The sequence below is a fragment of the Rhipicephalus sanguineus genome, unplaced genomic scaffold (genome assembly GCF_013339695.2).
Source record: "Rhipicephalus sanguineus isolate Rsan-2018 unplaced genomic scaffold, BIME_Rsan_1.4 Seq4563, whole genome shotgun sequence".
Classification (NCBI taxonomy): Eukaryota; Metazoa; Arthropoda; class Arachnida; order Ixodida; family Ixodidae; genus Rhipicephalus; species Rhipicephalus sanguineus.
In genome coordinates, this window is record NW_023615292.1 from 1550 (window position 1) to 28608 (window position 27059).

The 27059-nt window shown below is 46.5% G+C and overlaps 1 protein-coding gene across 1 annotated transcript; it reads right to left on the reverse strand.

Annotated features, from left to right (window-relative positions):
• Window positions 1–3127: 3127 nt before the first annotated feature.
• LOC119377398 (astacin-like metalloprotease toxin 4) lies at window positions 3128–27059 on the reverse strand. The gene is made up of 4 exons (XM_037646888.2): window positions 26958–27059; window positions 21734–21848; window positions 16861–17036; window positions 3128–3361 (listed from the first exon to the last, which is right to left on the reverse strand). The coding sequence occupies exons 2-4, from the start codon at window positions 21832–21834 to the stop codon at window positions 3135–3137; spliced, it is 504 nt and encodes a 167-aa protein (XP_037502816.1). The 5' UTR covers window positions 21835–21848; window positions 26958–27059; the 3' UTR covers window positions 3128–3134.

The following is a 27059-nucleotide window of genomic DNA, read 5'->3' on the forward strand; positions in this document are numbered from 1 at the left end:
TTTACAAAGGTATATACAGAGGAGCACTCGAAGCCAGGCATACAAGATGGAGACAAGACCGCGTGAAATCAGGGAACGTCGTCTTCCTTCATGTTGCTTCCCTCTTCATCTTCGGTAGCGCTTCGTGACAATATGTGGCTTGCACTGACGTCACTGAAACAGTCACGTTGGAGCACCAACATGGTGGGACGCCAACTTTGTGATGTCATACTAGTGTTATCAATAGATCGCATGCTGCTTCCTTCGTCATTCATGCAGAGATGCCCAATAACGTTCGAGCGACGTCGTTATCACACTGAAGCAGGTTAATCGCCGCGAGATTATACTGCCTTGATTAAATCGAGAGTTCGACGGAAGCCCGTCTGGTCGGGCATTCAGAACGATGTGAAAAACAAGAATCAAGAAAGTGGCATCTAATGCACTGGCGGAGCATGCGGACACGAATAATCACACTATTGGCCTGGTGTGCGACCGATGGCGGCGCTGCGAACGGCGCCTCTATGACGTCAGAGCGGGGATTCGCGCGCTTTCGTCTGCTACGTAGGCCAAGCGCCGTGTTGAAACCACCGTTGTTGTAAATCTCAACAAAAAAGCAGTTCAATTGCGTATGGTGGCTACTGACGCTGTTCGAACAACCGTGGAACTGCGGCCGCTTGTCTCCGCGGCGAGTGCTGCGCAATGGTGAAGTACTGCTCTGTGCCTCAGTGTACTCCATCCGCTCGTGAAAAAGGCGTCAGCTTTCACAACTGTCCTAAGGACCCGAAGCTGAAGAAGAAGTGGATAGTCAAGCTCAGAATGGGAAAGCGCCCCACGCCTTCATCGACAGTGTGCAGCAAGCACTTCGCGGACAGTGACGTCTGCTACCCACCGTACTCGTCACTCTTGTGACCGCGTTTAAGCGCCTCGCCAATACTTAAGCCGTTTATTGCATGCAGACTATAAGCGTAGGCGACTTACACCAGGTGCGGTGCCGTCCCACAACCTGCCGCAAAGGCCCCTAGACAAGGAGCCGACGACGCGGCCTCCGAATCGCTTCGCAGGAAAGCGCGCCTCGTGAGCTCAATCGGAGCGGCGCGGGATATACGAGACTTCGGCTGCATTTAGATGGTGTACATACGTATTTTACTTATGAAGCAAGCAAGCGCCTAGGGGAACGCTTATCATAATTCATAAGCGAAACCTGCTGACACTGTTTAGTGCACATTATCTAAAAGTTTTCACCTGAGGCAGTGCAGACACTTTTTTAAAAGCGAGCTCTTTAAGCTTTTTGTTAGGCTGCGTGGCGTGAAATTCGACCCAGCTTGCCTTTGCCAGCGTTAATCTCTGTGGCCCTGTGCGTGGTATATTCAGCGATTAACTATTTGTTTATATTCTAATACCCATGCGATGGCGCTGCTGTGCAGTGTTAATATGAACTACGACGTAATATCGTTCTCACTGAACCAACATTACGGGACAAACGGCGATCATGGGCATCGGCAGGGGGGTGTGCAACAAGGCGGCACTTGCGCACTTGTTTGCAGGACGAGAGCTGCGACAGGTGATGCGATCTCCGTTGACGGCCTCGACCGCAGCATTCAACAACTGTGGCCTGCGTCGTACACCGCCTCGCCCTCGATGAGGCACCGGGACCTTTCACAAACTTTATCTACATACTTGTAGATGCTGGAGAACGGCACGCTTACTGAAATATCGAAAGAAACACCCAAACTAATTAGTATCGCACGGCGGAAACCAGATAACAAGCGAGAACACTCACATAGTTTCACTTTCTTACCAGCAATGCGTTCGGTGGCATCGGCGCACTCGTCGGCCATCCGGTGGATTTCATGGCCCTTTCGATTGGGCCGCAACTAAAACAAGTTCAAGATTACACTCGAAAACATTCGTTGCAGGCGTTAGTTGACCGTCGCGAGGCTGTTCGTTCGACAAAGTTCCCGCCTGAAAGCAGACGATCCGCACACAGGAGCAGCGGCTGCTGCCGCGCGATTGAGAGCGGAGTCCCCGCTCTGACGTCACACGCGAGAGGGCGCCACTCCAAGATCTCGACGCCAATAGACTGGTTGAATGCGAGCATTATCGGGAAGGAAAGAAACTGGACGTCACGCCTGCACCTTGTGTCCCTCGAGATACAATCTACTGAACAGACGCTGAATCGTAATATTGGAAACCTTCCCTCGTGCTGTGCGCGGTGCTTGCGTCACTTACTGCAACCTAGTTAGATGCTTTTAGTGTTCTTGGCTTCATTGTGAACAGCGCTTCCGTAGGGAAGCCGAAACGTCGTTTCTTTTAAAAATTTTTATTTGGTCGGTGGTTGCTTTTTATTGATTCATACTGCCTTGACGTCATCTAAGCCGCCATGTTGGAGCCATGTCGTGCGTTATGGCGTCACGTGCAAGCTATCAATATTGCCAAGCGCGCTCTTCCATTTCTATGCAACCGCTCCGTTCCACGTGTCCCCACTGCCTTGTGCACGCCTAACCTCGGGAACCTTCCCGACTATTTTAGACACTCTGATTAAATTACGCTCACAATGAGAACCCTGGAGCTCATTCTGATACTAACGCGGCAACCAGCGATAACGCTAGAATCTTCGATACCGCGTGTATAAATGCCGACGCGCCTTACTGATTAGATTACCCACGACCGACGTCATTACTGGCAGCTTTTGCTGCCCTTTAAGTGTCACTGCTTTTGCTGGGCACCACATCGCCCAATGAAGCGCTTCGTCTTTACCGGCTGCATTTTGTTTTCTTCACCATCACTACCACGTGACAATTTATATATTTGATCCAGCACCAAAATTTACTATGTAATTTTGTAACGTTTCTATTCTATATACTACCATATTCATAAGTTTTATAAAAGTTATAAAACCACTCGGTTATTGGTCACTCTACCACAGTTGGTGAGAGGCACAGTTATTAGGTGAACAACAACAAGCCCTCGCAAATTCAATGCATCATAAATTCATCATAAGTGACATTTCCATACCAGGCTCTTTGGTGCGTTCAAGCTCTCAAAGCCCATGTCGCGTGTCCACTCTTTTTCTTTTTTTCAGACCGTGTCCCATTTATCGCGCCCTTAAACCAGTTAATATAAATGCACCAGCCGTACACCCTCACGGAGTCCTTTTAATCCGAACAGTTGTAGAGCTTCTTGACGCGAATAACGTCGGAGGCGCTCAATCCTGGCTTGTCGTAGACCTCCGTCAGGTGGCCGCCATCCTTGGCCAGCATGGTGACAAGTCCTGGCGCCCTGGCGAATGCGTGCGAGCCGTACAGCATGACCGACTCCATGTCGAAGGGCGTCAGCAGGCGGTTCTGCCATGACTTCAACTTCTCGAACTGGGGCACAGCATCTGCATACAGGATAACGCGGGACGCAGAGCGTAAGCGTTATAAAAAAATATGGCTCCAATCTACGCTGTCAAGGTGGTTGGACAGCGAAGCTGTAAAGGACACCCAGAACGATTACCCACTGCGACGTCTCTTGAACGGTCTTCCGCATTAGAATCGTACAAGCGTGAGATTGGCGTCTGACCTACAACGGGAGCGATGGCCGAGCTAAGCTTAAATAGAAGTGCGTCTGAATTTAAGAACCGGCCTTTCATGTTTCATCGTACACCACCATCTGACTCGACGCGTTCACAGCCATGAGGCATTGCTTTGCATCATCCAAGTCGTCGACGCCCATCAGCCTCTCGATCTCGTCTTCGTCCGGATCCCCTTTGACCGGGAGAAGTTCCAAAGTCTGTGGGTTGAAGCGAACGTTGTTTTACTTGTAGGGTGGACTCTGGAGAAGAACGTCTGTTAAATTTAGTATCTGCACCCTTGAAACGGTTGATAGCATTGTACCTTCGTCGCTTATGCTGAGCGCATACGAGGAGCGGCGTCGAAAGCGTCTATTAAGTTTAGAATGAGCTCCCTTGAAACGGATCGTCCGCGCACGATGCCATTCTTTTGCACACGCGTTTATATCCCACGCGTATTTTTTTCTGGTCTTTTTTTTTGTTGTTGTTGTGGTTGCCCACGGAAGCGGGCGGCGCAAAAACAAGGACAAAGGAAAGACTACACACCACAGAGCGCCTTCTCACAACTAACTTTATTAGAAAGAACATACACTATTTGAACCTTCACCAAGTACCACGTGCTCTTACAGCGCCGCCCGTTTCGAACATGCATAATCAATTCCAACTTGCCCAGGCATCAATTCTTCTGCAGTACATTTCTATTACATCGGGCTCTTTTCTTTGTCTTAACAACGATGACCTATTTAATCCAAGTAAGCTCGCGTCCTTGATGGCCGTGTGCGTTTGCAAAAGCAGGATCCTATCGTGGCACTCCCGCTACGCCCAGTGCCCGGCCGAAGTACAGGCGCTGTCTGGATTCCTGCAACCATCGCCTGGACATACCAAAAGGATATGCAAAATCCTACGTGCTGAGTGGATGAATCAAGCTCGGTACTTCACAGACTGTATTCGAACAGCATGTTGGCAGGAAGAAGATAAGCGCAAGAGCAGAAGGGATTTCCTGGCGTGGCGAAAAATATCAAACCAGTTAGCGGAATGGATGTGGAATGCCGCACGACCTACTCTCCCGAAAGCTCCGAAGATAAAGGCAGCCGAGGCAAAAGTGTTAGTTCTTGGAGAAGGAACCATCCCGGAAGGGCATAGGAGAACGCTTGGTCTGGGACCGAAGTTTGCCCACGAGCCTAGCCTCAGCCCACCGGAGAAGATAGCCATGGCTAGAACCGTCACCCGCAGAGGCACCGAAGAGGAGAGACCACGTTTCATAGCTGAGTGCGTCGAAGTGATAGAACGATCGGGAAAAAAAACATGGCTGATCCCTCCGTCATAGGAATCGGTATAACACGAAAGTGAAACGTGTCTTCACAGAAGTAGTGCTTATGATATATGAGAGCTTGTACAATGTCTATTCGTGTTTGGCAGCTATAGAACCGTTTGACGTAGATGCACCCATGTTGACAGCATGTCTCTATCGCGACGACTAACGCCCATGATCATGATTAAACCACTGTGGTAGCTGACGGTGCGAACATATATTTGGACACAGCGAATCGTGAATCCCGCGTAAGGATGATATCAACAAGCTCATAATCAACATTGGTACCCGGTATGCACTTCTTCAAAGCGTCGTCAATTAGGAGAGAAACGGCACGGTGTGCGCTTTCTAGTAATGGGTAGCCGACGCCTGTGCTCATGCATACACTAACACACACTGCGCTTCAGCAACGCGGGAGGTAGAGGTTCGTAGCCTGAGCCGCAAACGCGTGCGTCCCGCTGGCCTCTGTCTCGCAGGCGCTGCTCTCGCTCCACCAAGGCACGACATTCGCCCGTCGAAATCGCGTCCTTTCTGCAACGCATATTGCAGCAGTTTTGTTAGTCGGTGCTCTCGCAATTGAAGCAGTCGGCGGCAGAGAAATCCCGTTCGTGCACGTGGAAGCTGCACTACTCCGATGAGCCGACGCACGCTAACACGAATCCAAAGGCAAAGAACGTAAGTGCGTCAAGGGTGCCTCGGCGACGCCAGCGCGGCCAGTCTACCTCTCTGGTATTGAGACGCTTTAACCATGACCTCCGATATCACGTGCAATCTCGGAGTAAGCGCTAGTAAGTGTCGATCGTGAAGCATTACTTCTTTTCACCTCTCACAGACGGCGGCACCGCCCCGCTCCGCCCGCCGCGAAAGAGAAGGTGTGAAAGATAAAAGGCGCGTTCGCGCCGTGCCTCGCATCTCCCGAGTTGGCTTAGTCGGTAGAGCGTCGGGCGCTTGCCGTCGCGGCCGCAACGTCGTGGGTTCGATTCCCAGCGGGGTATCTTTTTCTTGGTTTTTTTCTTTCTCACCCGTTGGCGTCCATTTTATCAACGTCATATCCGTGACGGATGTACTTGGTGGACCCCGGCATAAAACACTTTCGTGTTAAAAAGACTCAGTGAATAGGACTGTAAGGGATGTGGTGGAGTACGCTGTGTGTAACGATCTTCATGTTTTGACATCAGATAAGGCAGGTTTTTTTTGTTTTAGCGCCAGACAGTGTTTTCTGTGAAAAGGCAATGGCAGCAATAGACAAGAATTTTAAGTTAGTAGATCGAAAGCCAGCTAAGATCAAGGAGCGAACGCTGACGTTGCTTCACAACCATAATCTTGAACAATTAGCGACAGCGGTAAAGAAGGCAAAAAGACTTAACTTGGATATCTTTTTTGCTGCCAAAACACACAAAATTAACATTCCGTTCCGAGCGATAGTTACTGAAAGGGACAGTTGGCAGCAGTGCGTATCGAGCTACTTACAGAAACATTTGCAGTCATTAGAAATTGTAGATCCGTTTTCGATACAGACTTCAAACGACCTTGTTCACTTCCTTGTCGACTCGAATCCAGGTGACTGTAATATTTTTAGCGTTGACGTTGAAGACCTGTATTATAGCATACCACATGATGCTTTGATGGAAAGTGTAAAGCACTGTATTACTGAAGACAATGATGAAGTAGCCTTTACTAGTAGGAGTGGAGTATCAGTGCGCGCTTTTCTCGAGATACTCTCCCTTTATTTAGCTTCAACCTGTGTAGAATGGAAGGGCAATTTGTATCGACAGAGGTCCGGTATTTGTATTGGATCTAGAGTTGGCTCGGTGCTCAGTAATATTTTTCTAGGCAGGGTAGACAGACGCACAGAAAGTAATCTCGGTGACAACACAATCAAAGTGCTAAGATACGTGGATGATTTTCTAGTAATTGTTCATAGTTCTAACTTTGAACGGACGGTTACTAACACTGTTGACGTGTTTCACAAGTGTGGTTCCGGGTTAAACTTCACTCATGAAGTACCACAGAATAAAGAGTTACAGTTCCTAGAAGTGAAGCTTGAACTAACCGACAATCATGTTTGCTGGAACTTCAGTCCAAGGTCCGAAAAACCGGTTCTTAACTTCAAATCAGCTCATTCAAAAGTCGTAAAAAATGGCATAGCATTTTCATTACTATTTTCATCCCTGTTCAAACCATGTTTCCACAAAACCGCCGAAAGCTGTGTGAAACAAATTGAGCGTCTAAGAGGGGCAGGCTTTCCAGAAAGTGCTATCCGGGTGAATGTGCAGAATCTCCTAAAACGTGTAAAAGTAGGAACGCTCACCAAAGATAATAAGGCCGTGGAAAAAGAAAAAAATCACTGTAATTCCGTATGTACATAAGCTGTCGCATGCGCTCAAAAATGTACCTGGTCGGTATAAGATAAATGTTGTTTTTTCCGCCCCCAACAACATGAATAGAATCTGTGGTATAGTTGAAAGGAAACTGGCAGAAAAAAGTTCAGGTGTGACAAAAAAAAACGCTGCACTGTCAGGCACGCGTCACCGTTTGCGCCTTGCACAATGGGAGTTGTATACCAGCTTCCTTTTTCCTGCGGTCATGTTTACATTGGGCAAACTGGCCGTTGCCTCAATGTAAGGCTGTCCGAAAACAAGTGTTCATTGGACGGCAATGCCTACTCGCACGTTGCTCGACACTGTGCACAACACGGATGCACCCCCAACTTTCATGACACCATATGTATTTTCAGGCATAACAATCAAGCTACTAGAGAAATTGTTGAGGCTCATCGCATTAACAAAAAAGACAATCTATGTGTAAGCATGCCATCAATAGCACTGCATGACGATGAAATTTCTTTCCTCAATCGTTTCATCACATAGGAAAAAGAAAAGTGTACATGTGATCATCGTTTTGTAACCGTTCCTAATCTTTACAGCAACACATGTCTATGTATCCTGTCGGCTATCAATGATGTAAGAGCACGTGGTACTTGGTGAAGGTTCAAATAGTGTATGTTCTTTCTAATAAAGTTAGTTGTGAGAAGGCGCTCTGTGGTGTGTTGTCTTTCCTTTATCCCTTGTTTTTGCGCCGCCCGTTTCGAACATGCATGGTGGACATAACGCTTGCGTGTACGTGCTTTTGGGTTTAATGGTTGCAGAACTAATTTGTAAACAGGAAACTGGCAAGGAAACAGCAAGTGCCTCCACACAGTGAAAAAAAGACAGAGAAAGATAAGCTTTTATCTAGGACGGGATGACGAATCTTCCTGGTAGAGCGCAGCCCTTGCTTCAGGGCCCCATCGGCTCACACCACACAACGTGTCCGCTGGGCAAGCCGGCACTGCTGCCGCTATGAGCTGTTCAGCACGTTCCCACAGGAGGAAGTGAGATAATAAAATGAAAGACAGGAAGGTCAATCACAATTGTAGCATCCGGTTCGCTACCCTACACTAAGGAGAGAGGGAAAGAAGGATGGAAGGGAAAGCGGAGGGAAAAGCAGGTGCAAGAAAAAAATACACGTCTGCATGGGCACGGACAGTATGGACATTCCCAGGTGCAGAGCTAATATATATTTCGTTACAGAGTAGGGTGTGTATTAGCAATGTTGTGATGGATGGAAGGGATGAAGAGCCAAGAGACACGGTAACGATGTTCAGAATGGCTGATAATTGGGTATGTTGGTTCACCATCCAAAGCGTTGAATTGCGCAAACAGGACAGGGACCAAAGGAAGAGACTACGACACACAGAGCGCAAACTACCAACACAATTCTATTTCCTTGAGCACACAATTTTGATACACCACACCAGCGCCATCGGGCATGTCAACTTCGTAGAAACACAATCTCTTTGCTAGATAAATTGACAGACGGCGTGCTGACGCATTCAATACCTAATCTAACAATGTTTTCAGCTTCAATGGTATCTCTTGTCAACTTATTCACGGGTGAGGCAACAGTACATGCGCCGAAAACAGGTTGACAGCCACGTGTCTTACAATGTATCGCATTGCCATCCGCCATGCCCATGTTCTACATTGTTTTCTCCAAGCTTATCATTAAGACCACTTCCGGTCTGGCCTATAAGGGGGATCTTATATACAACATTGCTCCTGCAAGGTACGTAGGTCACCTTGTGTTTCTTAGCACATGCATTAGATTTGCTATCACCATTATTGCGGTGGCACAGGCTTAGATGTTTACGGGGGGCTGAAGAAACCACTCTGTGCGCTCTGTACGTCGTAGTCCCTTCCTTTGGTCCCTGTCCTGTTAGCGCAATTCAACGCTTTAGATAATGAAGTAGTTCGTCGGCGCCGCCAAACTAAAAGAGGAAGGAGGGGGGGGAGGAGGATTGCGTCAGCGGCAGTTGTCTGTGCACTTGCCTTTCCTATTATTATCGCCGCGCGCCTGGTACTTCAAGGTCACCTACGGCGAGCGCGCTATCAGCGTGGCAAAGGTTTCTTGATAGCAAAGTAGCAAGCGAGCAGTTTTCGAGAGGACATGCGAGCAAACCGGGTGACGGTTTACAGTTGTGTGACAGAAGTATCCAAATATGGTCTCCGTCTACAGTTGATTGCGTGCGCTGTAGTTTGCATGCATGATGATTCAAATAGAGGCGATATTGTAAGCTATACGCAATCACATTACGTCACCCGGCACGTCTACAATAGTGACCGCTACAAACCTCGTTCCCTTTGGGCGCGTCACCCAGAACGTGAAACTGTTGTAACGCGATAGCGAAGAGCCCGTGTCGCAGAAATTCCGGCGTCGTGGTCGGTGTCGTTGGCAATGAGCGAAAAATCGGCGTTTTCGGCGAGCTACAAAGCGTCATAGATGCAAATAAATAAACAATAAAAGGTTTCGAGTGGGAATAAAACCTAGGCCAGGGATCGGAAACTCCCCATACCTCCCATGGGATGCGCTCTCGCACGATGATACGCTGCGGCAGCGCCGCTTTCACCACAGGCGGCTGCCGGGTATCCCACTAGAAACAATTCACAAACAAAACTTTCATGACGTCACTGGTGAGGTCGGCAAATATAGGGAAAGGTGGTGAAACCGAGAGGAGGAGGATTGCCGCGGAAGCTCTCCTTTCCGTTTTTTACAGCGAAAGCTGTTATGAGATCATTTCACCGGCCGTTTTTGGCGCCGTAGTTGTCCGCCGCCGCCGCCGCCGGTGTCCGTAACCAGTATCGCTCGAAATAAGAAAAAAAAACGAAATAAGAAAAAAATTCCAGCACGGAACGAGGTTCGAACCTGGGCCCTCTGCGTGGGAGCCCAGTATTCAACCTCTGAGCCATGCCGGGTTTTTTTTTTTTTTCATGGTATTTATTCAACATAGGATATCACTTGAAAGCAATTGAATACAGACAAAGACTAATATGTTGATTATGCTCTTATCGCAACACAATGACGAACAGAAGACACTACAGAATTCGCAATCACCCTCTATAGCGGATACATCACATAACTGATTTTTCAATTGTGTGCTAGAACAGCGGTAAGGATAAGCACCTCACCAATGCCGTATACCATTCTGGTTGATATTCCATTTGCTCGTAGACATCTCTTAGCTGAGTGACCAACCTAATGAAGTGGGCTGTTGAGGAAACTATCGGCTCTGCGTTTCTCTGCAACATGCGCGTCTTCCACAGGCTATGCATTCCAATGAGGAGAAACATGTCGAATGGTACGTCATTACAACTCGCTGGCAAGAGATATCGCACGGAATGGGAATTTAGCACAAAGTCTTTTTGAAGAGTTCGTTGGAGCACATCCCAAAATAAGATTGCATCTCTGCAGTCTATAAAACAATGTTCAATTGTTTCTGGCACATCACACAGAGGACAATCACGGACGACACAAAAATGTCTCTTGAACGAAGCCAAGTCTTCACAGGCAAAGTCTCTGAATGTAATTTAAAAAAGACGTTTTTGTCGATGGTGCCAGCGGCATTTTACGTACTCGATCTAAGACATCATGTCCTGGCAGTCCCAAGTATTTTGCACGATAAAGTGGTGGCGGAAACAGCATCGCTATTAAATCTCTGTAAAGATTTTTGCGTGATACGCAGTACAAATATTCATTTGAAAACCTAACTGTTAAAAAACGAACAGAGAAATAAACTTCTCGCATAAATCCCCATAACATGGTCGTGGAGAACAATCGGATGAACTACTAGATCAGGTAGCACATTTACCAGGTTTACCTCAAGAATGCTCGAATAATAGGGTGAGAAGCGTCGCGGAAAAAGAAGTAGCGAGATACAATTTGCCACACGTACAGATGTAACTAGACCTAGCCCACCTGCCACTAACTGTCTGAATAGATTGTCTCGTCTCATGGATTCATATGTTGATGACCATATAAATGTTGCAAATTTACGATGAAAGCTCTGAATATGCGCTCTAGCACAATGCAGCACTTGTAGTACATAGAAAAGTTTTGTAGCCAAAACTTGTTGCTTGAAGCTGCTTTGCAAAAAGGTCCTATACAGGCTTCATGTCGGGAAGGAACCACATTAGCATATGCAATATAGCGTGGTAGAAGAGTAAATAAGCATCAAGCGTCGCACAACGCGAATCTGTAACCAGGCGTCACACAATGCGAATTGCGCAACGAGTAGGTTGTTGAATGCTTCCAGCCCATTACAAAGGGATCTGCCATAATTCTTCGTCGTCATCAGCACAGCATCAACAAAGTGCGCATAATGCCTACATGCGTTGGCAGGTACCACGGCTCTCCTTAGAATGACGAAAAATGGCACAGTGCCTGCTGCCCTACTTCTCAAAAATTACAATGATTTATAGCGTTGTGGGTTCCTCACAAGTGCACTTGTATTGGTTGGCCAGGAAGCCCATAAGCGCATGATCCATTCCTCGGGGTCTCAGTAACGTTAATTCGCCCCCCCCCCCCCCCGTCTCTCTCCCACGTCAACGTATGTTATACAGTCATGACAGGAGAGGGAAATAGCGACGGGCATCCCCAATGCAAATTACATAGCTGGGGGCCGTTTAAGATTCCCACCCCCTTACAAAGGGCTGAGCCACAACTCTTCATCGTCGTCAGTCGTCGCGTCAACAAAGTGCACATAATGCCTTACAGACGCGTAGCTGGTGCCTCGCTTCTCCGCAGAATGACCTGACATAATTTGCTTAGTAGGTGCTTCCAACTTCACAAAATTGTGATTTATGGCGTAGTGGGTACCTTTCTAGCGTACCTTGTATTGTAGCCCCAAGAGCTTAACCGGCTCTAGAAACGCGCTCTTCCAGCTTTCGCTGTGACTGTGCTGCGGGTTCAGCGCAGGCCTGCGTTTTTTTTTTTCCTCTCCCACTTCGCATGGAAGCGAAATGTGTTCGTCCTCTGTCGCACGTGCGCTGGCCGCTCGTGTGACGCGGCCACTCGTTGACTCTAGTTAACCATTCCTTAAATTTTGTTCGTGTGTTGGAAAGTGGACAAACTAACGGTAACAAATTTCTCAATTAGACAAAACATAATCAACACAAGTAAAATTAGTATTTCTTTTAACAGAGTCGTGCAAAAACAGAGACGTCCACGTAGTGTGAAAGTGTCAATCTGTGAAAGCAGCTTTAATTCAGAATTGAAATATGCACATAATGAGCAAACAATGAACCCAGAATCTCTGAACCAATGCGAAAATTATTAACGATCACGAGCAGGCCACGTCGTACTCGACTCAATCACGTCTGTTATGACGGCGAACATGTTTTTCTTACAGAACTTAGTACCAAAAAGACAGAAGTTCAGGTAAGATGGAGACTTGAAGCGATGAGAAATAGTTTAACAGGGAATGCCGCTGGAGACAATGTTTCGACACGTTGACTTCGTCAGGGCAGCGGCATTGCCTTGACGAAGACCGCTTGTCAAAACGTTGGCTCCAGTGACATATCCTCTTAAACGATTTCTCAAAGCAACAGTGAGTCCATTACATGTATCTCATTGACAGTATTAGAAGTAAAGGCCCACAAAGTTTCAAACTGGTACACGCATTTTCATGAACAGGAAGGAGCCTATAATTCCTTGACATCATTTTAACTGCATGCCAAAAGTAAAAGTTAAACAAGCTGTGTAGCCGAATCAACACGCATTCAAGCTTTTCATAACGTATTTTGCCGGCAACGGGTAGGCTGTCGTCATGAAGAATTAGTCTAGCGACACTGCGCATATGTCAGCCCAGTCAAGCTTGCAAGGAAGTAGGTTTACTCGTGTATTCATGCAAAATGAATACCTGTTCAAATGATGGATCCAAATACTTGTGCTCACCGGTTGTCACTAGGAAACCGGAAATCCCTGCGTTAACACACCGCAGAGCCGCGCAAAACATGTGATGACCCGATTTAGCCATCTCCCTCTAATGCGTGGTTGACCTTCTCGACGTGGCTCGCTGCGGCTTCCATTCGCTGCATGCCACATCCAATGTCCTATCTTTCCGGTATTCATACTTGGCACGCCAACCGAGCGCGATTCAACTTGTGATATCGCTGAGCGAGTAGCAAGGGTGAGCGGAGGCAAGCGCTACGAACACAACACAAACCAGTTCCCGCGCTTCGCCCGATTTAAAGCTCACAAGATAACACATAAAAAGACAAATAAAAGAAGAGTTATTTACAGTTTAATCGCATTTCTCTATTTGTAAAACCTCGTGAGTGACAATAAATTCGAGCATCCACGTCAACCTCACTTCGTTTCACCAGATCTTAGGATGCCCGGCAACCGCTACGAGTGCTCCTTGAAACCGAAACTGGCGCTCAGTTTCCGAGACCTGCCTAGGTCTTCAGCGTGGCAGGAAGGCGTTCTACGACATAACCACGCCAGTGATTGAAACTGCTCCAGAAAAAAAGCATGGTTGATACCTCTGGCATAGGAATCGGTGTAACAGGAATGGGAAGCATGTCTTCACAAAACCAGTTCAATGTTCAAATTGTACACTGATAAATGAGAGCTTGCACAATATCTGTTGGTGTTTAGCGGCTATAGCACCGTTTGATGTGGACGCGCTTGCGTAGATCCTAGTGGCACATCTCCATCCCGACGGCTAACGTAGCTAAACATAAACCCGGACACGGCCTACGGTGAATCCCGCGCAACGATGTGATCAATAAGCACATAATCACTAGTACTCGATGTGCGCTAATGGAAATCGTCGTCATATTTATTTCTGTCCTTTCTCTCTAATTTTCTGCCACCAATACACTAACCGTCTCTTACTTATTTCAATCGCGGGTGTGTTCAGCTTTTTATTGTTGTCCCTAAAACGCAAGGCTTCATGTAGGCTCGTGCTTAAACATACACCTGAGTGGATATCTCCCCATTCAATCAGAACATGCTTTGCCTTTTCCTTATCTTTCCCACAGCATGTGCATTGTTCTTCTTTACTGAATCTCGCTTTATAACTAGGCGTTCTAAGGCAACCTGATCTCGCTTCAAACAGTAAAGCGCTTCCCCTTGAATTATCGTAAAATACCTCCCTCCTTATTTCATTTTTGCCATATCGCTAGTTAGTCAGCGCCAGTTTTTTCTCCATAGCTGCCGTCCAGTAAATCCTCTCGGCCTCTCTGACTTTTCGCTTAACGCTCTCTGTTGACATATTGCTTACACTACCAGCCGTATATTTACTAGTGAACCTCCTAGTTTTTTTTTCCTCCACTGTGTGTCCACGCTCTTCCTATACAAATAACGGAACACCTTCTCTGCCCATCTACTCTCCTTCATATTCCTTAGCCTCTCTTTGAACCTTATTTTGCTCTGAGCTTCCCTCGCCTCAAAGCCTGCCCATCCCATATCGCCCTTTACAGCCTCATTTGTCGTCTTCCCGTGAGCACCCAACGCGAGGCGTCCCAGAGTCCTTTGACTTACATCCATTCCCGATAGCACCTCTGCCCTCATGCACACCACTGAGTTCCCAAAAGTGAGCCCTGGAACCATTACACCTTTCCACAGACCTCGAAGTACCTCGCACCTATTGTATTCCCACAACGCTCTGTGTTTCATTATTGCAGCATTCCTCTTTCCTTTTGCTGCCAAGGCTTTTTCCTGTACCTCCATGTATCTATCACTTTCATTTACCCATACTCCGAGGTACTTGTATTCGCTTACCCTCGGTATTTCTTGGCCTTGTTGTGACACCGCCGGAAAACAGGGATCAGTGAATACCATCAATCCACATTTCGTTACACTAAATCCTAGTCCAAGATCTTCACCTTCCCTTCCGCATATATCCGCCAGCCGCTGTATATAACCTCGACTGTCCCCAAATCACAAAATATCGTCCGCATAAAATAAACCTGAAAGCTTCTGCTCAGTCGTCACGCCGCCCTGTTTGTGTGACAGATTAAAAGCAATGTTGCCACCTTATAGTGCTTTTTCCATACGCACCATGTAAAGCATGAATAACAGTGGGGACAAAGGACATCCCTGTCTCCGTCTCTTGCTAATCTCAACGTTCTCTTTGCTAGACATTCCTTCCCATTCTATGCAAACTGTATTTTCTCGGTATATCTCTCTCAAAATCTGTATACAATCGTCGCCTATGCCCATTCTCTTCAATATATCCCGCAAAATTTCCTGATTAACGTTGTCGTACGCCCCAGTCACGTCTAGGAAAGCAACGTACAAGGGCCTATTTTCTATTTAGATATTTCTATACACTGAGTGAGAACAAATAGGTTATCGTCTAACCGCCTGTCGACTCGAAATCCATTCTGAAGTTCTCCCAAAATATCGTTATGTTCTGCTCACGTTTCTATTTTCATTTTTACCGCTTCAGTCACCAACCTGCGTAGAACCGATGTAATGGTTAGTGGTCTATACGAGCGAACATTATGCTTGTCTCCCATGCCTTTATAGATTAAGTTCATTCTACTTTTTCGCCAACTGTCCGGTATTTGACTGTCCTGTAAGCATTTTTCTACGGCTTTTAGCAGCGCTTCTTTAGTGTTATGTCCTAGTTCATTAATGAGGCTAACGGGACCCCATCTAAACCCGCGGCAGTGCGATTTCGAATTTTTCCTTCGGCCTTTTTCCAGTTGAAATTCTCAAGTACTAGCTCTTCCTCGGTTGCTCTTTCCGCCACACTTTTACTCACTGGGGAAATCCCCTGGACTCTTTTTAAACAAATCGGCTGTAACCTTTCGGATGTAACCTAGGGCTTCGTACCCTTCCAATTTATTTCCTCCTTCATCTACAATATTTTGTTGCATTGTGACAGACTTCCTATCTAGCGCCTTTATATGGCTCCAAAATAAAGAAGTCGCTCGCCCTCCGAAAGAAGGGCGAGCGGCTTCTAGCTGTCTTTGACAAGTAATTGCGAAGTACCTGCCGCGTGCAGAGCTATCCAATTTCGTTCACGTGTTCACAAGAGCCTCGACAAACGATGGGCAGCGTTTCCCGATTATTAAGGCGAAAGCCTTACTTGCCTCACCAAAAGGCGGAAATTGACCATCGGTGTCCTGCGTCGGCGGCGTCAACACGAGTGATGCCAAAAAAAAATATATTACGCGATGACGTGACAGATCGCCGAAATTTGTGACGCATCGTGAACTCACGCGACGACGTCATCACCTGACATCGTCACTTGTAATATCTGGGGTTTAACGTCCCAAAACCACCATATGATTATGAGAGACGCCGTAGTGGAGGGCTCCGGAAATTTCGACCACCTGGGGTTCTTTAACGTGCACCTAAATCTAAGTACACGGGCCTCAGACATTTTCGCCTCCATCGAAAACATCGTCACTTGGTCAAGGGTGCGCCGATCACGGATGCAGTGCAAAACCAGGTAATGTGCAGAAAGATTGCAGTGCATCCGATCTTGGAGGCGGTGCAAAACCACGTTAGGTGCAGAAAGCATTAGGAGTGGGGCGGGGGAGGATGAATACATCGGCTGAGAAGAAAAAGAAGATGGTGGCTTTCGCCTTCGAGTCGTCTTAGGCAAATGCGTAAGGGATCCTGCGGGTTATGTCGAAGGAGTGTCGTAGGGCCCCTTTAACCGTAAAACGTGGGCATGTACCTTTTTTCGCGTTTTCCGTGAACACGTCGATGTAGATGTCCCTGTCGGAGCGTGAGTGCTCGTGGTAGAAGCCTACAGAGTGCAGCAGCTCGTGCACCATGGTGCCCTTGTAGAGACAGCCGTAGCCGAGCGATACTGGTTGAGCGCGCCCCATGCGGCCGATGGCTGAGTAGCACCTGCGAGAAATTTCAAATGCCATGCACAAGCACACGATCAGTCCTAAATCGTGCAAACGCAGACTTTTGAAGGCGGCCCTTTGTTCTGCAGCACGATTTTTTTTAACCTATATCGTCCTAGAGCTGTTCAGAAACGTCTAGTTGGAGATGTATTCAATCTTCTAAAGTGTGCCTATGCACGAAGTGTTTTGAGACCACTTAGAATAATGGCGTTACGTACACGCCACAAACAAATCACAATTAATTCGTGGTATTGTCGTCTAGCTTAATACAACAAAGGCAGCGTCGTAATACAGGAACTGCTTTTTACGAGACCCCAACGCTAACACTAATTATGCGCGTCTAGTGTACGATGCGCTATAAAACGGTCTGATTGGCAATCAAGTCATTTTAAAGCTTGACGCTGCTGAGAAGTAGAAGGCATAAATCGAAGTATTTTCCCCAGACTGAGAAGTACTTGGGAAGTTCAGCATATTCTGGTTTACAGACAAAGTCTTGCTTCTCTGTATGCCTGGCAATCTAATTAAATGTGTTCTATTGTTTCTAATGCACTACAGTTGTCACAGTATGGGTTAGTGGTCAAACCAAGGCGGCACATGTAGCCATTGATGAATGCTTTGTCCAGGCTAAGTCGATGATAGAGTCATTCAAGGTGACGGAAGGTGATGCGGAAGTCTTTATTTTAAGTCAGGATTTATCGAACGGAGCGAAACATGTTGAGACGAAAGATTCAAAAATCGATTCCGTTCTACGTCGGCGTACTCCTTTACCATTGCTGATACATCTCATTTAGTGAAGTATGTTCGCCGAATTTTCCGTAAATATAAATGTCTATGTGAAGCGCGGAAACAGCGCAAAAACGGGACTAAGTAGAGGGAACACACAACAAAAGCGCTGACGAACAACTGGCGCAAGTTTATTGCATCGGAAAATATATACCAAGAAGAAAAACTAAAAAGAAACAAAAACATGAACTGTGACATGGTCACAATAAAGAAATTACAACAATAGTCTGTCACGAGTCAGGATATCACATCTAACTTGACAAAAACACTATCTCTTTCTCCGGAAGCGCGACTGCGGGTTCGCTAACGCAATATATTTTCCGATACAATAAACGTGCGCCTGTTGCTCGTCAGCTCTTGTGTTGTGTCTGTTCCTTCTCCTTAGTCTTGTTTTTTCGCTCTTTCCACGCAGTATCATGTATCAACTGGCCCTTCCAGACACCTTGTATGCGCAGCCACATCCACTTTTTTCCTTTTCGTATATGCCGAAGTGTCCGGGAATCCACAAAATTGATCAATTCGAAAGTGACGTATATGCCAGCTATTACGTTCTCATAGGCACATTCCAGGAAGACATACTGTTTTCTTTTTCCCTTCTCTTTTCCTGCCCTCCTCCCCCTAGGGCCTTTCTGTCCTCAGTCCCCTTCCCCTATACAGAGTAGCATGTAGGCGCCTTGATATACGCCGGCAGAATTCTCTGTTTTTCGTTAAAGGTCTTTCTCTCCTTCCCATTTAACGCAGGTGTCGGTACGCGAGACGCCTTAACTTCCTGAGGTTAATTTTCATGCGGCATCGTTTTTTACTGTCCACTTTTTGAGTTCCGCTGTTCCAGTCAATTATATTTTTCTGCATTATGTGGTTAGGTTGAAAATACGCCTGTTAAAACCTTTTTCTATGCCATGTATTCTCAAACTGGGTGCCGCAGAACCCAAGGGTTCCAGGAAGGACATCTCAGGGTTCCACGAGCAGTCAGAACAAATGCAACCCGCTCCCGTTTTACCCCCATTAGTAACTAATTTATATAGACAAGAAAATTTGTGTTTCATTTTGCGCTTAACGAAGCCACCGCACGTACGCCCCATCTGCACTCCGGGTGTCTGGGGGTAGCGAAAGACCCACGTGGTAGCAGCACTGAAGACTCGTCGTCTAGTGCGCGCCATGAAACCTGGACGATCTGCGGACCCGTGGTGACAGAACGCGCAGAGCGCTGGTAATTCATGCTCGTGAGCGTTCAAAACAGTTCAAACAAGATTAACTAGCACCTTGGCGCTTTATTCGTGGCTCATGGCACGTCGGCTACCACGTGGCACAGTTTTCATACATGGTGATTTGCCACTGCTAATAATAATATCTGGGGTTAACGTCCCAAAACTACGATATGATTATGAGAGACGCCGTAGTGGAGAGCTCCGGAAATTTCGACCACCTGGTGTTCTTCAACCTGCACCGAAATCTAAGTACACGGGCCTCAAACATTCTCGCCTCCATCGAAAATGCAGCCGCTGCGGCGTTTAAAACAAAGGCTACACCAACAAAATTATGACTTTTTTTCTTTTTGATGGGGTGACTGGCAGGCTTTAGTACGAAAAAGGGTGGATGTCAAGTAATTTTGCATTTTTCTCTTTTCCGTGGGAACTTTAAAGAAAAACAATAGGTCACAATTTATAAAGCAGTTAACTTTCTTGAGCGTCTGTGTTTGCGGCATCTTCAAGAAATCGCACTAGGGCTATTGTGCTAAAATATGTTTGACATGGAACGCTGCCCCATGCTGCTAATGGCACAAAAACTTTCATGCAATTTGCAGTGTTCTTAGCAGACTTCCGAAAGTACCTGTCATGTACCTGTCATGAAGCCATGTGTTCAAACTGGTGTTGCCACACATTGTCATATTTCGACACTGAGCAATGTGATGCACCCTGACCTGACTCTGACAATGCTGAGTTTATAGCTGTGTGCTTATTGAGTAAAAAATGGGGAAGAGTCACTATTTCTTTAGCTTTTGTGTCTTCTCATTATAATTGTCCTTTTAGACTGACATTTTTTTAATACTGGGCATCATAAAACAAAGTTGGTTTTTTTATCGGGTTGTATTTCGATATTTGTACATTTTATTTATTCGTATTAGTAAGTGGTCCATTCATTGGAGTTTTTGTGGTCATTTCGATTAGTTTTCTGTTCATACATTTTGTTTTTGCTCTACAGTTGGTTTAGTTGTGCTTTTTGTTCTATATTTGCTGTAATTTACACTGTTCATATATCCTGCTAGCCATGGCACATTTAAGGTTAACTGTGTGCATCTCTAGGCATGTCACACCATAATTCCTGTGATAGGTTTTATACGCTGGACTTCAAGGCTGAAACCGTTACTTTAGTGGGCGCAGTTTGAAACATGGATGCTGCAGCCACAAGTATTTACTTAGATAACGTCTAAGATGGCGCCTTGTGTTCCGAACGTCTAGTCTTACTCCTGTAATGACGCCAGAGTTCTTTGCCAACAATTTTCAGCGAGAAATCTTCCAACACAGTTGAGTCCCGTCCATTCTGGCGTACCCCAAGGTTCTGTACTTGGCCTCGTCCTTTTTCTCATCTATATTAATGACTTGCCTGAATGCGTTACATCTAACATTCCCTTATTTGACGACGACTGTGTAGTATATCGAGAAATTACTGACCTAAATCACGTAACAATTCTTCAGAATGACCTCAACTCTTTATCTAACTGGTGTAAAGCCTGGCTAATGGAACTGAACACTACTAAATGTAAAGTATTAAGTGTTTCTCGTACATCTTCCTGCTCCTCTACTTACTTGCTTGAAACCTCTGCCCTTGAATCCGTAACGTCCTATCGCTACCTCGGTGTTCACATAACAAGCACTCTTACCTGGTCTCTTCACATTAACAAAATAATTAGCAATGCTAACCGTTCGTTAGGTTACCTCCGACGCAACTTTTCTTCGGCCCCTGTCTCCTTAAAACTCCTCCTTTACAAGACTTTAATACGAAGTAAGCTAGAATATGCCGCATCAATTTGAGGCCCGTCCACTATCTCACTAACCACTGCTCTTGAGCTAGTCCAAAATAACTCTGTCCGCTTTATCCTTGGAAACTATAGTCGTACCGCAAGCATCACTTCAATGAAAGACTCCTTAGAGCTTCCGTCACTCGCTTGTCGCCGCAAATCCTCCCGCATATGTCTCTTTCACAAAATATACTACAGTCCCACCCTGCATAGCAACCTTGTTCTCCCTCCATCATACATCTCCTCTCGTTCTGATCATCCCCAAAAGGTGGGAATCATACATTAGAACGTTTAAATGGGCAAGTTGGTGTGATTCCATCTTGAATGAATAAAACGCGCGAAAGAACGAGGACGAACAGAAGAAACAAGAGACCACGGCGCCGTGGTCTGTTGTTTGTTTCTTCTGTTCGTCCAACGCGGGCAGTGGCCAACGCGGTCAGTATTAATACTGTGGTGGCGCGCATAGAGAAGCGTTATCACCAACAGCGCCCCCCCCCCCTCGCTTTCGGTTGTCTTCATGCTCAAGAAAACGCTAGGAGTTACGCAGCACTATGGAAAAGCCGTTGGCGTTCCCCAAGGCCCGAAAGCTTGAGAAACCCTGTTCTATGGGTAGTTTTTGTGCACAGAAGTGCAAGTGTTCGTGCGTGATTGGCGTGGGTGGGTTTCACTGAAAAGGATTCTTGCGCCCGTTTATTGTTCTTCGGAACCAGGAAAACGATTGCTCTGTCACACTTTGCGGTTCGTCTACTCATATGAATGACGAAACAGCTCTATCCGTTAAACTGCAAAAAAAGTATAATAACATTACGCGGAAGAAACTACAGTATATGATAAAAAGGAACCTCCCGGGTCCCTTCCGCCCTAAGGCGATTGGAGGGCGAACGCTCACTCACCCTGATCCACGGAAAATGGTCACGTAGTCCCTTTCCGTGGTGCGTGGTATGAAACGTACGCAAGTCTTGCTTTCAATCTCGTCGATCGCCTGCTGAATCATCCCCGTGTATCGACCTGCGACACACCACACCGAACAAAAAGAAAAGGCAAAAAAGTCACAGTTTCACCGCAAGGGCGAAGCAATGAATGCGAAAGCAAGGAAGTGGAATGCCACACGAGGAGCGACAAGCAGCTCGATACTTGCAGCGCGCCGCTGAAGCACAAAGAAGGACGACCGAAAAGAACGCACAGGCATACACATGACAAGCGTGGACAAACAACTGTCACAGTTGTTACGTCTGTGTGCTTCAGCAATGCGCTGCAAGTGTCGACAATGGACAATGAGACGCTCTTAGATATTTCTTTTTCTTTTAAAGTGCGGCGCGTGGAGTGACCCCTCTGCCTCTCCTGCCGCACCGGGGCGTCTGACACAAGGTGTGCCCGGTGTTCTTTTTTTAAAGACGATAGTCTTTCTTGGGGAACTTAAACGCAGAAATTTTGGTCTGTCTTTCTGTCTGTCTGTCTTTCTGTTTGTCGGCACGTCCTCGATTCAGCCACTCGGCCAAAGTTGAACCACTTGCCCAAGGGCCAGCCGTCTTGAACTGGTACGGCTGTTCATACTTGTGAACGTTGTCGATCAAAAAGTAAATATCATGCATATCTGAGGTGCAACATCACTAGGTAAGTATTAGGTGGCGTGTTCCTTTAATAGAAAATGCATACATACGTAATTTTAAGGACCCTAGTTTCTTAAGCTGCGCTGAAAATGCATAAGAATGGAAGCTTGAGCGAGTTGGTATGCGTTCATCTTTGTTCAAACAGCGCTCACTAGACGACGACGAAGTAAAAGAAGGCACAGGACAGGCGCTGCCTGTCGTGTGCCTTCTTTTACTTCGTCGTCGTCTAGTGAGCGCTGTTTCAACAAAGCTGAAAATGCAACTGCGCTGAAATTTGCCTTCCTCCGTGCCCTTCGCACGAGCTCATTGTTGTGTTTCGGTTTCGGTTCTGTATTGCACTGTACGAATGCCACGGGTTGGTGTTGAAAAACTTTAGTTTTGAGAAGGCCAAGAAGGTGAAAAAAGATATTTAAAAAATGAAAAGGCAGCGTTGTGGGCGGCCTTCAGGCTGCCGGTTGTGGGCGCCGCTCTGGCGTTCCTGTTTTACCCAGGCGACGTGTAAATAAAAGAGTGTGTGGAGAGTACTCGTTGAGTGCGGACGTTTCTCTGCTTCAGCGCTTCGCGCCAAACCGCGTTTTCGGGCTGGCTGGCGTCCCCGCCGGTCGCGTTGGTCACCGCCGGTCTTCGCCTGCTGCTGCGCCGGGACTACCAGCACGCAACACAGCACTCATGTTTCCCGACGTATTGCCAGATGGCGTCCATATCTCACACAGCGCCTCTTCTATCGTCTTTACACGACATTTGCAGCGAAGCACGCAGATACGCGGCCAATTTTTTTTTTTGTTCCACATCACGAGTGGGCACAGAAAGGGGCCACTTTGTCGTGCGCGTATCAAGGGCAGTTTTCGAATGGAAAGAAAATGTAGGAGCGTTGCATGATAGAAAACACGCCCAAGCTCTTCTGGGATCTGCGTACCACCAGCGGTAAATGGTGCTCGCCGTTATTTCGCCGGCACATACATGGCGTGTGGTTGAGTTGTCTAACGCAGCGTGCTGGGGAGAGAGGGGTCGCTGGTTCCAATCCCTGGTCGGGTGCTTTGGAATTTCTTTCTTCTGCTTTATTTTAGGGGCGAAGCTCCTTAAGGCGGCACCCGTTCGTCCCTCGTAGTCGTCGTAGTAGTGCGTAACAAGTCTTACGCTTTGACCTCCAAGGTGGTGCCGGTGGGAGATTTCTCCTGTGCGTTGTTGAACAATAAAAAATTCGCAGCGTGCGCGTTAACTAAAAGCCGAATTCTTCTGTCTCTCATTCCCCATTAGCAGCCATTGGCATGTTCCAGTAGGAAACGTTAGTAGAAGTAGAAGTTAAGTGTTAGCTAAAAGCCGACTTCTTCTGTCTCTCATTCCCATTAGCAGCCATTTTTTACCTCCAAGGTAGTGCCTGGTGAGATTTCTCCTGTGCGTGATTAAACAATAAAAATTTTGTTCAAAACGCCGTTGATTGATGAAATAAACCAACGAAAGACGCCAGATGTTTTGTAAAAGCAGAACGAAAGAACGCCAGATGTTTTTCTTAAAGTGTAGTAGTAGTAGTTGTATGTAGCCACCTCGCCCGATCGTCAACGGGCGAGGTGGACCGGCAACGGCGCGAGGACCCTGCCGTACGAGAGTTAAATCACACTAAAAGACATACTTTGCGGGCGATACACTCTAGTGAGCTTTCAACTTTTCGTCTTAATGTACATGATAAAGAAATTATTTCTACGAAAAACGCAAGCCACACCTTGAGCAATATATTTGGTTTTGGGACGCTAAATGGAACCATGAGGCGATGCGAAGCCGGAGCACTTGCACGATCGCCTTCCGTTGGCTTTCGTTGGGCATGCTACCGACCTCGCGTCGTGGAACGCGCGTCCTGTCTTCCCTCTAGCCTTGCCTTTAATTCGCACAGGGCGAGCGGGGAATGCGGTCGCTCTTGGCGCTCTTTCGCTCGGGAGCGGACTTCTTCCTTGCATTTCACCGATCACAAGTGATAATGAAGGGACCACGTAAACCAACAGTACAATAAAAGTTTGATGTTTAATATATACACGATGTTTCACACTCTTTATATTATGTATTGCGCGCATTTCACGGAAGAGTTTCACGGTTTACAGATGATTCCCTCCGTAGCTTCGCCCCACTCATCATCATTCACCCCGTGGATATGCTGTGATTTTTTCTTTTTAATGTGCCTTTTAATTAAAATTAAAATATGACGCCGTCGCCGTCATATCCGGCATATGAGCCGACGGCAAAAATCCGCCGAGAGTATCCATATAATTGCTATCGCATTGAAAGAAAATAAGATAACTTACTACAAGTGGGTGGCGTTTCTTTTTCCCGCCTAGCGCTCACACCTTGTAGAAGTTAGCTTGTCTGCGACTCCCGCGTGTTATCGCCGGCAGCCGGATTGGCGCTTTAGAGTTAAAGGGGCCATGACACGGCCGCCCAACAATTTTCATTGAAAAAAATATAAGTATAAAGTCTGTGCATATACATATACACAAAAATTGACTGTAAAAGAATATTTTAGTACAAAAGGAGCTTTCGTGTGGGACGTCATGCGCTGCATGGAGTGGAGCCGTGGTCTTCTACCAATGTATAAACCTCTGCAAATCGTTCACCTTCAATGCCAAGCTGAAGAAAGCTGAAATAGCTCGTCTGCACGTACAGCTGACCACAGAACAAAATCATTTGCCGGAATGCAGATCTACTCGCACAGCAAGCAGCTTGTTAGATCACGGCTCGCGAGTTCGCCAGTGCTGCCGGACTAAATGTATTCAATTAAAAATTACGTGCGCGACCAAATGCGCTAAAATTTCGCCAGTTTGTGAAGACACGAGGGTTAATCCCGGATACACACTCCTAATAATGATATTTCGCTTCAAATGCACGTGGATGACACCATTATGTTTGCAACGGGCAGTAAAGGATAAATGCAACTTTCTCAAAGGCTCGAAGAGCACGTCGTCCGTCGTATTTAAGCGTAGCCGAGTAAAAGCTTCCTCAAAAGAAACGCTTGCCAAACTAAAGTCATGTTACATGCCACCAAAAACAAGCACTTCCTTCTACCAGCCATCATTATTCTTGGCGAGATTCCAATACAAACTGTAGAAAAGCATAGAGCGCTAGGCATCATCTTTTCTACTTATATGAAGTGACAGCTCACACTCGATACACCGTCGTCTTTATAGCTACGGGAGCGAACTCGCAATGCCACCATGCCTTTCCTATAGTCCGTTACAACCTAGGACTAAATACAAGCTGTGCTCGCAAAACCGCTGCGCGCTTGTCGATCACCAATGTAAATCGTGTTGGCTGGTTTCGTTTCGAATTGTAAGTAATTTTTCTGTGCTAAGGCAGATTCCACGCATATCGAAAACTAAAGGTTCGTCGTTTCTACCTAAAATATGGCCTTTGGCTAAGCAGTGACGTCAGAATCTCTAATAAAATTTGCCAGGAGGTTCAAGTTTTCGGCACAAACGGGTGTTTCAGATGGTTGGAAACACCAACCATCTGAAACACGCGAAATGCGCTTGACGTCGCGGAAATGAGCAAAAGCGTAAGCGTTTATGCAAATTCTCTCTGGGTGGGACAGTGATGGCTGTAGGTGTAGCTTGTATTTATTGTTAGGTTGATAGCAAGATCAAGGTGCAAATATAGGCGCTGTTCAACGCTAACGTAAGCTTTTGCACAACACTGCGGGGGAAAATTACGCTGAGAAACCTGCGCAGTATCTTTTCGCTACAAGATAAAGAGATATGATGAGCTGCAGTAGTTTCGTGCACCCATCCTATCAGATAATTCTTTCTTCGCTATCAATTTCTAAATCTCACGCGGCTTTATCAGTACCGCCTAGCTGTTCATTTTTCTACAGCAGTATTGTTATAATAGAGGTGGAGTACCGTACAGTACGTTATTTACACTTTAAATGAGTATTGATGCAAAAATTTTGCATCTTTCTCAACGACTTATTCGGCTGCAAACCTCATTTGCTCGAGAGCGCAACAGTTAATTATTTGGAGACGTTTTAATAGCTCCCCGTCGCAGTTTCGGTTTCCGAGAGCGCCGAAACAGGTGGGACCCAGCGGGGTTTGTCAGCGCAGTTGTATAGCAGTTGCCTATGTGAACACACAAAACAGTGACGCACTCGCCACGCACGGCATCCCGTGCACGTTAGCACCGCATTGACCACTGCGGTAGAGAGCGCAGGCAAGCAGCGCTGCAGCCAACATAAACTAATGACATTGGATCTCGATTGCTTACCCTTGAACCAAGTTGATGTCGATGTCGCAAGGTGCTACGTTTAGCTCGCAGTTGCGCTGGCAAAAGCTTCGAAATTGGTTTCAAATATGCTCCAGGCTACATTTGTCATTGATATTTTGTAGATGTTATGTGTGAATCCACAGAAATCTATCTCGCAAGTTATCGCACCTTCAAAATTTTGTGTCAGTACGCCTTTAAGAAAAATAAACGCGCCTTTCTTGAACTCCACTTCGTTTATATCGAGAAAAAAAAGCTCACTCACCAAGGCTTGACTCGACGACGAAAGGTATTTTGCCTCCAGGCCACAGAAGCCGATCACCCGTCACTGCAGTGCGCTGCAAATGTCAGAGATACATTAGCTGCG

Excerpts from the sequence above, each read along its gene's own strand:
- LOC119377398 (XM_037646888.2), bottom strand. The coding sequence starts at position 21,834 with ATGATTCAGCAGGCGATCGACGAGATTGAAAGCAAGACTTGCGTACGT. Across the intron at positions 17,037-21,733 it reads ACCATTTTCCGTGGATCAGG|GTGCTACTCAGCCATCGGCC; the intron begins GTGAGTGAGCGT and ends AATTTCTCGCAG. Across the intron at positions 3,362-16,860 it reads CACGGAAAACGCGAAAAAAG|ATGCTGTGCCCCAGTTCGAG; the intron begins GTACATGCCCAC and ends TCCTGTATGCAG.